This window comes from Punica granatum, chromosome 6, assembly GCF_007655135.1.
Source record: "Punica granatum isolate Tunisia-2019 chromosome 6, ASM765513v2, whole genome shotgun sequence".
NCBI lineage: Eukaryota > Viridiplantae > Streptophyta > Magnoliopsida > Myrtales > Lythraceae > Punica > Punica granatum.
Window position 1 is genome coordinate 17,509,157 of NC_045132.1, and position 13,667 is coordinate 17,522,823.

The 13,667-nt window shown below is 41.1% G+C and overlaps 3 protein-coding genes across 4 annotated transcripts; all 3 read right to left on the reverse strand.

Moving 5' to 3' along the window:
• Positions 1-1,712: 1,712 nt before the first annotated feature.
• On the reverse strand, positions 1,713-4,568 carry LOC116210885. Of its 2 annotated transcripts, XM_031545002.1 has the most exons (8): positions 4,416-4,568; positions 4,254-4,302; positions 3,753-3,903; positions 3,503-3,607; positions 3,286-3,378; positions 2,941-3,191; positions 2,219-2,304; positions 1,713-1,824 (listed from the first exon to the last, which is right to left on the reverse strand). In XM_031545002.1, exons 1-8 carry the CDS (start codon positions 4,465-4,467, stop codon positions 1,754-1,756), a joined length of 858 nt encoding a protein of 285 aa, XP_031400862.1. In that variant the 5' UTR covers positions 4,468-4,568; the 3' UTR covers positions 1,713-1,753. The 2 variants fall into 2 exon arrangements, with proteins under 2 accessions (XP_031400862.1, XP_031400861.1); XM_031545001.1 differs by lacking the exon at positions 1,713-1,824 and having other exon boundaries at positions 1,848-2,304; positions 4,416-4,567.
• A 680-nt stretch (positions 4,569-5,248) lies between these two features.
• Positions 5,249-6,407, reverse strand: LOC116210886. The gene has a single exon (XM_031545003.1). The coding sequence runs from the start codon at positions 6,317-6,319 to the stop codon at positions 5,585-5,587; it is 735 nt and encodes a 244-aa protein (XP_031400863.1). The 5' UTR covers positions 6,320-6,407; the 3' UTR covers positions 5,249-5,584.
• A 139-nt stretch (positions 6,408-6,546) lies between these two features.
• LOC116212210 lies at positions 6,547-9,638 on the reverse strand. Its single transcript, XM_031546778.1, has 8 exons — positions 9,558-9,638; positions 9,142-9,420; positions 8,990-9,048; positions 8,849-8,894; positions 8,418-8,495; positions 8,076-8,189; positions 7,157-7,233; positions 6,547-7,010 (listed from the first exon to the last, which is right to left on the reverse strand). Exons 1-8 carry the CDS (start codon positions 9,636-9,638, stop codon positions 6,899-6,901), a joined length of 846 nt encoding a protein of 281 aa, XP_031402638.1. The 3' UTR covers positions 6,547-6,898.
• Between the last annotated feature and the right edge of the window lie 4,029 nt (positions 9,639-13,667).

The following is a 13,667-nucleotide window of genomic DNA, read 5'->3' on the forward strand; positions in this document are numbered from 1 at the left end:
TTATGCGAAAAGGTGAGAGTTGACAGGATAAACAATGTAAAAGCATCTCCAGTTCCGAATGGCTTAAGCATTGAAAGTTGGAACTGAAACGAAAGCAGAATCGGAAGCTAAGATGAACAATTCATCAGTTTCGGTCACAACAAATTCCATATATAACATGCTAAACCTTACCAATCGACATGGTCATTCGTAGTATCTTCCCTAGTTAGTGTCAACAGGATGATAAGAGCCGATATATCTGAGAGGCTAATTCTTTGATAACATTAGGCAAACGCCGAGAGTATGTTCTTCTTGATGGTGAACTCATCAGCCTTTGCTGAACCTATTGACTGCAAGAATTTCAAACATCGAACTAATAATGAACCAAGGTAAGAGACGTCAAACCTTAACAATTCCACCCATGCATTCATAGCCTAAGACGGTGGAAATTATTGAATAAATGGGGAACGGTATTCCCGCCCTCTTCTCATATTGTCACGGGAATGGGACCTACTATTTATTAGAGTGACGGTCTATGGTCCCAACTCAATCAATGATTTTTTTATTTTTTTTTACGAACTCCTTATCTATATTGCCGGTAAGCATATATGATATATCCCTCTTCTCCTGACTAAATATCGTTCAAAAACCATTATGACATTTCCTATCACCTCATCTATTACAAAAAATGTCCTCAAGTACACTCATCCAAGAGGAGCTCAAAGAACAAAACAGCAACAGAAAGATTACAGATCAAAATCGTAGCATCGAACTATAAGGACAAGTGAGGAGCTTAGATGGGAATTGACATGACTCTTCCTTTTACATCAGCTATGATCTGCTTGGCGATGGCTTCAGAAGTCTGCCAAGTCCCTTGAAACACTCTGTATATATAACATGTACAATAGAGTCTCAAAATAATGATGCCCAAAGACTTCCCTTTCCAAGTAGATGCAATCTCAAGCTCCTGCTCCCAATTGCTACAACTTCTCGGGATGTGAAGCTGCTGCAAAAAATGGAATCCCAGACCTATGTGAAAAATTTGCATGTATATGATCACGAGTCTCCGAGAGCTGAGGGAAGTAGCAGAGCGAAGAAGGCGAGCGCTGAACAGATCACAGAGTTCGCCATTGTTGATCCCTCAAGCTCGTCTTTCTTCTGCTTCCACTGAACTTTTGGTTCGTCTTTCTGAAGCTCAGACTTAACCGGGGAAATGGCGCAGATTAACTTTCGAGAAATTGAGCTTCCGGCCCCAGATGTTTGACTATTTTTAGATTAGCCCATCGAAATTTCGATTAATGGCAAAAATGTCCCGAAGGCTAATTTCTTACTAAAAAATGCTAAAAGAGATTGCAATCGAATAAATGGTTTGGTAATTGTATGCCCAACTTGATTTCCGAAATGGCCAGTGATCAATATGACTACAACAACAACCAACAGTTACGCTAATTTAACCCATATTTTAGTTCGACTTTTTGCATAACTAAATTGATGTTGATCAATATGAGTTTTAAGTGATTTCACACTTATTCTTTTTAAATAACATCTCGAGTTTGAATTTTATGTACCAAAAAAATCCATGATTCCGGAGAGCTTTATCCACAATTTAGCTTGCACTTAGATTACCAAGTCCATTGGAATATTCGAATACCAGGTGATGCACATTAAAAAAAAAAAAAGAACAATTTATGTTCCGTTTCTCTCGATGTAGTCTCCCAAACTTCAGCTTCAAATGCAATGTAATCCTCTGTCCACTTTTTCTTTTCATATTATCTCAATAACATTCGGTGTTTCCACGGATCATGCAATGTTCGGACCACTCTCGTCCCTCAACAACAAAGCACCCTACATGAGAGTTCGACTCCCGGTTAGCGGCTCAAAGGGCAAAATCTTAGTCTGACAAAAGAATTTCCCATGCTCATGGACTTTATACATTTCCCAATGACACAAAGAATCTCCATGTAGTTTTTTTGTCCACCTCTGACTAAATCTCTACAAGATTTTGAATATGAGTAACAAAAACAGGAACATATATGTATTGTAGCTGTAGGGAATAATGACTGACAAAGAGAGAGCTCTCAATCAGCTTCGGGACGATTGGTTTTTCAACTTTCAAGCCTCATTATGGCCTCATGCAAGCTCAAAAAGTCTTCACAATATAGTTTCTTCATTGTGATTTCCTTTTCCAAGTCATGCACTCGATTGAAAATCTCCAAGCCCAGCTTACTCTGATTATTACCTTTTATCTCTGTAGCTGCAGGAGCATATTCCTCAGATTCCAAAGCAGCTGACCAGTTGCAATCATCCATGATCGTATAGTTCAATCTGACGGTATATAGAGAAAAGGTTATTTTAGGTGTAATGCCCAACTCAAGGTTCATATTCCAGATCAATTCAAAACATATCCTTTTCCAATGCTTGTAGGTGTCATGCGAAGCGTAAACAGGGAAATTCAGATAACTGCATAGCAAGACGACAAGGCAATCTTCTGTGCACCTCAAGAAGAACACAGTTTTGTGCAGGATAACAGAATTAGCAAAAGTTTTAAGTGAAACGAGGTGACGTGTTCAAACTGAAAGACATAACTGTACATAGCTCTAAGAAAACAGCACTGGCCAGCCGGTCAGAGCGGCCCACCTGGAACCAAAAAGTTGGCCATTCCAGTAATTAAAAGGAAAAAAGAGAATTTACTATCGAACACATGAATGTCATGAGCTCCTCCAGCACTTAACTGAGAATCAACAATCCATGCTTGATTTCAATGAACCAGTTAATTCTAACTTTGGACCACATCTTTTTATTTAAATCATTATATAAAATTCACGTGGAAAAATTTCTATTACACCAAGTTTATTTAAATGATATTTGAACTGATTTTGTTTTTTTATAAATATTTGGATGAACCCACGGCTTGGCCCCAACAACCTATGTACTATCTATTAACACAGTAAAATTTCATACCTTTCAAGAATTCTTGGAGTGTCTGCTTCATCCTTTATGCTAAAAACAGCATCGGCAGCGCTCTCTCCGATCCTTATAATTCTCAACAAAGGGCCGCATGAACTGCAAATCACATGTAAAGCTGCATCGGATGTCTCGGCACAGATATTGCTGATTCTGATAGTTGCAGTCTCAGAAGAGCAGCGAGTATGAATTGATGAATGTGAATCATCTACAGTTTTCTCCTCCACTGCTGGTGGCCTCACTGGTTTCTGCACTCTTAAATGCACCATATCCTCATTAGAAAGACCGTGCGATAACCAAGAGAGGTAATGGATTATGCCGCTGAAATAGAAAATTGTTTACCTCATATTCAATGTCAGGCTGATCTGCATCATCAAGCCCTCTCCTCTTGGATCCATTAGAAATCCCCCGAAATACAGAACGTATCTCCTCTAACTGTGTAATGTTAAGCTCTCAGACGGTGTCTTCACAATACTCACAAAGTTTGAATTTTTATAGTGACACCAGGAACTACTTTTGGCAATAAAGTTAGCTCCGAAAATATCCTATCACTCTCTACCTTGTTGTAGCCATTTGAAAATGGTTTCCATGATTTTGAGGGCACTTTCTTGGCGGGATTCACATTGACAGTTGAAGATGCACCAGCTGAACTTTTTCTGCCATGCTACTTGGGAAGGGTATGATTGTCAAATAACGAAGTCCCTCGTAACTTCATATATATTTAGAATCTTGGATAACACAGCAGCAAATAACAATGTACAGCAATCGGGAAATTAAAAGCACAAGCAGTTATGGAATCGGATGCATACCTTGACGAAGTCGACCTTCTCCGTCTTCAGTCTTAAAGTTTTTCGTTTACCGGCTCCTTGTTTCACTGGTGGACCCAACTCCGAGAAATCATCATCTTCACCAGCAGATTCATGTAATGACTGCCTCAACCCTTCTACTTCAAATGGAGAGCTGGTAATGAGTTATAACCATAAAGTAGTCAAACACAAAAAGCATTCATCCCTAGCAATATAGTGGCAATGACTAACACGAAAACTCGAATGGGAAAATAGCGAATAAGCAAAGACCACTAGATATGTCTGCAACACCATTCAACGAGCTATTATTTAAAATGAATTCCTCCTCCACAGTTTCAGTCTATTAAGTATTGAATAGCTGATACAGAAATTAACTCAAGGCTAAAGCCTGCCCAATGCAAGGTCACAACTAATCTCCTTGTTTCCTTCAAGATTCAGACCATAAGCAACATTGACCTATCACCACCGAGAGCACCGCCAATGCACGAAGAGTTGGCGGCGTACCTATTAAGCAGTGGCAGCTTCGATTTGAGCGAGATGACACCGCGTTCACCTGAGCAATAGAAGAATCACAAGCTCCGTTAGCGTCTCTACTACGAAGTACAACTTCAGGACGGTAAGAAGTCCATGCGAGAAGTTAGGGTTACGTAAGGAGAGAATCCGTACCGGCAATGGAAGTGAGGAGTGGGGAGACGGTGACTCGGAGTCTGGACGTCATCGTCGGCGGCCGCCTCGGATCTTTCAGGTCCCCGCAGCTCGGCGGCGGGAGCGTGAAATGATTGGCAAAGATTCAGAAATGGGCGGGTTATTTGCAAGTTACCCCTCCCAAATTTTGATTTTCCAAAATGACCACATAATTTTGAATGTCTTGCAATCACCCCAAATTGTCACTCATTTCATATATCGCACATGTATGTATAATAGCATTATGATTTTAAAGCATGGGAAGAGGACATGGTAGTACATGTTCAATAGGTCGGTCGGGGTGGAACAGAGATGGCGGGGGCTCAAAGTCACAATTGGCATTAGATGTGAAATAGGTGAAAGAATGATCCCCCGAATCTGAAAAGTCACAGGCGAACGAACAACTGCAGTACAAGAAGAGGGTACTCGAGTTGGCACAGGCTAAGGAGCATTCGTGCAATAATCATATTGCATAGATATAGTAATGTAAGGAGGCTTGTGCCTGCATGGTGGGAAGTGCTTCCCTCCTAGGGGACGATAGAGGATAAACTGCTGAAAGTTCATAGTGATTAATCGTGTTCTCGGTATTCTAATGATCTCGTTCTTCACTTTCGACTTTCATAATTCTTACCATGTATTTGTTCCGGTAGCGGAGTACCCACACAAGCGCATATACAGAGTCCAAAGTGGAGGAGTGGATGCACATATACGTCTTTGTTGCACAATTCCACCGATTACGTATAGTTGCCAGGCAAATCCATAGGAATACAAGACGGCCAGAAATAGAGAAGACAGAACAAGAAAGCACCAACCAGTTACAAACGAAAAAATAAAATAACAGCATATGATTGCACAATTCTCACAAACTCGCAACATTAGATCGTCGACCGTAAAGGAAAAGACACTTGAAATGGGCAGACAATTACCATTCAACAGAATGGAACCAAACTGGCAATCGAAATCACACAATAAACAACTTCTCAGAGTGCAAATTGACAGGACTCGATATGAATATGTATCACAATGAGTTTACATTGAAGTACCAATCGAAATGATAGGAATTCATCACCGGGATTGTAGATCTAGGCCAAGCGTATGCGAGACCAATATCAGGTCGACTCCTCGAAGATTGACATGGACGACGAATTCAACTATGCCAATCTGGCTAAACTGCGTCCCATGTCCATCATGAACTGGGCATTTTGATAGCTCATCTGGTTTTGAAACCGAAGAAGCTCCAACTGCCTTTGAGCTTCCAGCAGAGAATCATAATCATCTGAAGCTTCTCCTCCTCCTCGATCTTCTCCTTCCTCCTCCAAGGCATCCGACTGGGGCTGTTCATGCTGATCGGCAGCCTCAGTGGCACAGGTTAGATGGGTGTGGAAGTCGCACTGCTCACATCGGTAAATCCAACACTGGTCAGTGACAGTGCCATAACAGACATCACAGGTAGGGATCTTGTCAACGTCCTCGGTATCAGGGCTTGGGAAGAGGAGAGTGAGGGGGTGAGGGTGGTCCTCACGCTTCACGGACATGGGCAAGTGGGCGCAGGCCACGTGGAGATCATAGGTGCAGGGGGAGCAATGGTAGGTAAAAGCAGAGCTAGTCTCGCCACAAGCATTGCAGATGAAGTCCTTCTCGGGGTAGGGAGGGGTAGGGTGGAGCGTGAGGGTGTGGCATGGGTGGGATCCATGGTTAAGCTGCTGCAGCAGGCAAAAGCAGGAGCTGTGGAGGAAGAAGTCACATTTGGGTTTGGTGCATCTGTAAGCCGAACCTGCAGAGAGATCCTGCTCACACCCCGAGCAGTTCATTGATCCCTCGTTATCTTCCCGAACTGTGAAGGGACGCAGGGCGTGGTGATGGCTGGAATGTTTTACTACTTCCATCTCTACTGTGTCTCTCTCACACACACGCACCCTCTTAGCATGCAATCTCGCTCAGCGCCTGCCTTTGGATGTCACATACCGGTCCGATATATATGTAGGAAAAGAGAGACGACTTCAGGCTAGAGCTTCTTGCAGTGATCTGTAATTTGTTCGGCCAACTCAATTTGGCAAGTGGCAGCTCAATTTTCTATTAATGGAAGTTGCATAAAGATTGTAATAGACTATAGTTGACACTAATATAATTCTAAGCCAATACTATTGCAAAACTGACTTGCATTACTTAGTTAGTCATGGGAGAAATTCAAGGGAAGGGAAGCCATTGGTTGACTTTGGAAATTCCACGCCTTGCGATGGAAATGGAATGACTCCCACAAATGCCAACGGGACGGCCTCTTGACTTTTCTCTCTCTCTTGACCTAAATGAATATCACACACTAAAAAAGAAAAAAAAAATTCACAGTAATCACAACCCGCACATTTGTAGAACTTCAGTCATCTTCTTCCGATAGATGAGAAACGGGAGCTGTTCAAGCATCTGCAATCGGATCCATGAAAGCCTCGGTTTGATGATAAAGGGGATCAATTTCCGGATAGTGAATCACTTCTGAACTGCTCCACCTCTGGCGGGGGAAGGAGAAGTCTAATCCTAGTCCTGAACCTTGAAATTCGTTTCATGCGCTCTTCTTTAGCTCTGCACAAGAACCGAACAATAGCAGTTTACTTCCTTCCTCCTTTCTACGAGTACATGAGTCGATTCTTATATAGTCCCAAACCGAATCACACATGACGGCAAGTAACCTAAGTGTTTAAGAGGCATTATAAAATGACGCAGGATACCTCATCCGGACCCTTTTAGCACGCTTGATATGTCCCTTCAACAAATCTTTTGTGGAAAGATCCTCCACATTCTCCTCCTGTAAAAACAGACCAGCCGATTCAGTTAGTCAAGTGGCAAATTACTGCAATACATAGATCATCCGACATCTGCATAGCATCTAGCCTCCATGATAACAATAAAAACACAATTATGAAGAGCTTGTATTACTTTTTTTCAACAGAGGTTGATTATCGTGATTAACAAAAATCATTGCTGTTTGCCAAACCAGGTCATGTAGAGAATGTTGGTAGTATAACTACAACTAAAGGTGACTGGTCCATATTGCCAAAAATTACCATTTCGTGTCATGATCTGTTTGTAAAGGTAATCTTACACAGACAACTCAGAATATTGACAAGGAAAGGGAACAAAGAACCACATGGACAGCAACAATTACCAGTACATATTATGAAAGCACAGGGCAGCAATATTGAGAATAGTTATCTACATAATCTCAGACAGATTTTCTTTGCACAGAATCATTCACAAGACATAAGAATAAATTTATAGCAGATAGCAAAAAGTAGTTTCACAGTATCCAAAATAGCTAAAAAGGAGATGATTTTGAAAAGCATGTTCTCAATGTGGTGACTCCAGTCACCAGAAAAATACTTTTCACGACAGTATAATATTTCATGTCAGATTCAAACAATAAGCAAGTAAACAAAATCCAGTTTTCCATTAAATTTGTAGCCGAGTCATAAGAAATGAAATAAGGCTTTCACACATATGAGCCTCTGAAAGAGAGGGTTTTCATTGCCATCTATCAGAAGTTAACATTTGAAAACCAGAATAATTGATATCAAAATTCTTCTTCCAAATGACATCCATGCCCATAGTCACCACAATTACGGAAATAGAAATAGTTCCTGCATCAACCTTGATTTCATCTTCATCGACCTCTTCTTCCTTTACAGAATGACTATCTGCCATAGTCATCGGCTGCGGTCTGGGAAGAGTTTTAGCAAAATCCCCATATTGCAATTGCCAACCCTGAATCCATTCCCAAACGAAATTATAAGGTGAAGCTTAGACATGTAGTTACAATGACTATGTCTTAAATTTTTTCCTAATCACCAGTGGAAAGTCACAGGATAATGCTATTAAACTACTATGCTGCTTTGCTATCATCGACAAGAATGCTAGCAAGTAGGTAAAGTGCATAACACTCCGTATTTTACAATGGTGCATGCGAGACTTTTTTCCACTCATTCTGCCTACCATGTGCTCTTCAGGATATCCATTCCTCAGCCATGAACGACCAAGTCCATAGAGAGAATCCCCATCAGACAACCTGACCTGAAATAACAAATAAATGGTTACATACCCGGCAGACATGAATACGAGGATCTATCATTCTGCTTGTTGCAAGATTAAATCTCAAAAGTAAAGAGTAAAGCCATCCTATCCGATGAAGTGGAAAGTTTATATGGCCATATACAATTCAGAAACTTTTTGGAGTAACACAGCGTGAAGATTTTATGGATTTTAAAACCTCATTTGCGAGGTCAAGGTCTTCTTTCCCCACACATCCCAGCGCGCCCCCCCCCCCCCCCCCCCCCCCCCCCCCCCACCTTTTCCCTTTTCACTTTGAATTGTTTTACTATGCAGGCATGAAGTGTGATTACCAAACCGAATGTAAATATGCTTACTTTTCTGTCTCTGACAACAATGAGAGTGTCATCTTTCGCTCTGTCCCTGAAGAAGTACCAAAATGAGGAAAAAGAAAAAACAAGAAGATACAGAAGGCGAGCCATAGCAAAAAGGGGATCAAGAGCATTTGAGTTTAATACCTTGGATCTTTAAAGCCATTGGCAGCTGACTTTGAAGTCTGTGTTGGTGATGGAGTAACCTTGAAAGGAGGGCCAAAGAAAAAGTTTCAAATTACACAGATAGAGCAGCATCCAATTGAATCCAAGCAGAAGCGAGGGACAGCCAACCATACCTTGGGATGTGCGGAGGGGGGAAGAGCAGCAGAAGGAGCTGGTTGAGGAGGCCGGAGCAAGTGATGACTGGGGGAGAAGGCCGGGACAGGGCGGGCGTGGGGGTTGGGATTGGCAATGGTGACTGCATGATCAGAAGTCGCAAGGGGTTTATGGGGCATGAAGCCGCGGCCAGATGAGGCTACAGGGTAGGGGATCCCTTGGGGAGATGCCTTGGGCCTAATTGGAATGCTGAAAAGGATTTGCTGGTGCTGTGAGAAAACTAGGGAGGGAACGGGCTGCTGGCGCAGTCATGTTGGAGGTCGAAGGGGGCAACGAATTTGGCATGAAGCCTGCGGCCAGAAAAGGAGGCAGGTCAGCCATAAGTAGGTTTAATTGATGAACTATAGTGATTTCACTCTATCTCTTCCTCACAGACCAAGAATAGCAATCCTAATATAGTCGTGAAGAACAATAATCCTGGATTCATACGGAAAAGGGGGACATCCAAAATGGCCATCCCGCATGCAACTAACGAGGGAATTCTCAATTTGGTTTTGAACTGATCCAAAAGGGAATTGCAATCCCAGCCAACCAAACAGGCTCTCAGTTCTTATTTGAGACAGGAAAGCAACATAGTAAGGTTAGGTTAGAGATAGCAAAAGAGGGTTTAGATAATGGCTCACTAGACATCCTTGGTTAAATTAGTGCATACAAAAGCAGAGAGCATCGGGTTTGTTATCTATGCATCATAATTCAGCTCTTCAAGATTTGGTGCTTAAAGTGATCTAGACTATTGCTACTTGAAAGCCCCACCCCTAGAAGTGAAATACTCAATGGCAGATTCCGGGTATAAATTGGGTTTTTGTTCTCATCCTTTCCTACACCAGATGAACACAAAGCTTCACACGGAAAGCTTCACATGGTCCAACCACTGCATCACCCACTTAATGGGAGAAAGAAAAAATCAAATTACCGTTAACATTATCCACGGACCACAAAAGTGAAAGGATGCTGTGTAGAGTTGCGCATGAAAGACGTTTATTCAAAAAAAAAAAAAGATCTCTTGTGATTTACTTAACTTCCGAGAGAACTAGCTGGGAGAAAAACACGGCATTTCTGCAGCATATCTCAATCAAGAAATTAAGATCAAAGCTCGATTGGTAGAAATCAATATCATTATCACCACTAAGTCCCCAAAAGCTGAAAGATCATTGATTGACAGGGGAAGGGCACAGAGAAAGAAATCCACAAGTTCTTCGAAGGGAGATTTCAGTAAGACACCTCCATTTCGAACAATTCGGACGTTTTCTTTCTCATGACCAGAGAATTTTCCAACGGTTAAAACACTACTTGCATTCAAGCCAGCAAACCCGACTTTCCAGTCAATTTTAACCCATCAATAAGCATATGAATTCGAAAAAAATAAGACAATTTAAAGCATGTGGAAGCAAGAACAACATCGCGAACCCTAAACAAAGAATTTATTCGTCTAATGCATGCAACCACCCTTAGCTTCTACAATTAAGCACGCAATCGGTAATATATCATAGAGAGAGATTAGAAAGAATTCAAAAAGAGGTGGCCGAGGTAAGGCATGTCCGCGGCAGTGGAGATTATAGCGTACAGACAGAGAGAGTGGTTATACTACCAAGCAAACTCTTTCAACGATCTCTCATATGGCGATTCTCTGTCCTTCCCAATTCGACAGACCTAGACGCCAGCAGAGAGAGACAGAGAGAGAGAGAGAGAGAGAGAGAGAGAGAGACTTCGTAAGCATTGCGAGCGGTAACAGACGAAAAGATCGCCCACCAGTGCAATTTATCGAACTTCTTAAAGTCACCGCCAATCGTGGATCCGCTAAAGGTAGCAGAGCTCCGTTGATGATCTTTTAGCTGTCAGACGAGGTCAGCTCCGGCGTGGATGTCAGTCTGCCATGAAAGCTCCGGAGAAGAAACGACTGAAGCAGTGGAAAACAGTAGAGCGAGCGGTGATGAATTAGGTATTATTTGTTTGGGAAGAATGGCAATGGCGGGCTTTTCTTTTATTTTTATTTTAACTTTCATCTTTCTTTATTTTATTTATTATTATTATTTATGTTTGATTGCTTTGAATTGAGAGTTTTAAGTGCCTCCTCAACGGAAGGCCGCCTAACACATTGACACCATCTTCTTAAGTATGGGATGGCACATAGCTTTGTTGAATTTACTTTTTCGTTTCGCTATTATATATCATATGTAGATGCTTTTTTAAAAATTTCACCAAAATTTCGGTGCCAAAATTTGCATTAAATTAGCTAATTGGATTATTTTTTCATATATGGTATACATATGATTTTCCTTTTTTTTTAAAGAACTTCAATCACTAAATTCATAATCAATTATAATATATAAACTATTAAAAGAAGGTGTAGCGCAGCGATGCACGTCATCATCTAATAATCAAGAGGTTACAGATTCGATACTCGATGAGACTATCTGTGCTCCCTTTTATGGTTAAGTAACAAAAAAAAAAATTCACGGACCTCTATTGTAACCGAAAAAGAAAAATAAATATATAAAAATCGAAGCCGGTGGCATGAATGCGACATGTAAATCAAATTTAAAACCCTCAGCTGATGTGAGTTGATCTTTACGTTCAACTTGAACGAACCTTCACTATATTTATTGTTTGGGTTTTTTTTAATGAATTTTCACTACATGTCCATATTATTTTTACGAGAATAGAACTCGAGACCTTGTAGATCCAAGTCAGCACCAAACTCCTTGGCCGTCAGTGGCGCAAGAGATGATTGCTATGTGCTCAAATTGCCCATTAATCATATTCGTTTTGGCTTCGTTTGGTTTTCGGATTAAATACTTTAACTCAACTCAATTTAACCTTGTTCTTCACCAAATTCAACCATACACTCATTAACTTTTTCCTACCTTTATTAGTATATTCTCTCACATCATTTTCAACATCCATTATTACATCAAATATTTAAATAATAAATCCATCCAACAATTTTCATATCCATTACACATATACATATGTAGGTATATAATTATACACACTTATACATGTACCTGTAACATTTTTTCATGCCAATTAACTGCAACAATATTCGCCCGCAGGCAAGAAAATTCATTAATATATGAAACATCGATAATGTCTACATACAATACGTATTTTATTTATCATTATTGAAATATATATAATGTTTTCATCTACGACCCCAGTGACAATAGTGTGCCCACAAACGGTTAGCAATACGATCTCGAAGATCGGCCATCGTCTGATCGTCCTGCGTGTTAATTTGTACTCTTTGTTGTTCAAATGGAGTGTCATTTTGAACATCATAACATGACTCTCCATGCTTCATCTTGTCGTTTAATAAAATTATGCGGGATAAAACATGCCCACACTATAATATTCATATTCATATGAAAACCATAATATATGAAGTCATATATAAGTAGCAAGCTATAAGGTCAGCAGCAAAGCATATTAAAACTAGGTTTAAAGCAGACTAAGACAAAATTCATTTGTGGAGCTCTCGGGCTAGCCAGGCCTTTCGCCTGCCAGGGGGCATCTTCATGAAAACTAGCCTCCAGTTGGGATCAACAATACGATCCACACAGATCAAATACTCTTGATCAGAGAGCTCTGTCATCGCGTTCAGCTCATCCATTATGGAAGCTGTGCTAAACTCGTCCTTTTTCTCCGGGCTTAACAATGACCTGCTCCTCTTTGAGTCGGGCGGGGTCGGACGAAGTGATGTGCTACTCTCAAGTATGTCAATACAGTACTTGAGCTTATCCTGGGCATCAGGGGTCCTCTCTTGATGTCGGCCTAAAGGCACACTTGGCTGGACATTCACCTCAACCCTTTCTATCTCGTCACTGTCCCCTTCTGCTTCACTAACTTCCATTTCCCCTCTAATAATTTCGGGGGTTAAAGATTCATTCTCCATCTGTCGCTCCTCATCAGAAGTAGGAGGGGAACTCGCAGAGGAATGCCGCAGAGCTCTAGTTGCCGTTGTTGTACCATACAGCTCGGTGAGCAACTTGTAGTTCCTATACCCTTGCCTCCTAAAAGTGTTGAACTTGTTATTCTTCTGAAATAACACAAATAGCAGAAGTTATTCAATTAAAGCAATGATATATAAATCCTGCACAACTCAAACCATGTCTTGTATACAACATTTTTATTTATGAGAAAAATGTCTTGTATACAACATAAACTAACCTCATTGAGGGCCAACCACATCTCTCCTGGAGCGGTGACAGTGTCCATGTCAGCATCCCAACCAACACCGCGTGTGTTGCAATAACTGACTGAAGAGGCTGCACTTCTGTTTCAACCTATTAGACTTCTCTAGAAGCTTATTCATGGCTGGACCTCTCTTGCCAGTCCTCCTGTTTCCAGGAATTATTAGTTGTCCTTCTACATTTGTTAACCATTATATTTATGAAGGTGTCTTCTAGCTCGGTAGGCCAATCCATTTTCCTTGAAGTCTGCGAAGCCATCTGATAGTAGAGAAGCACAGAGCATCACCCGCATTTAC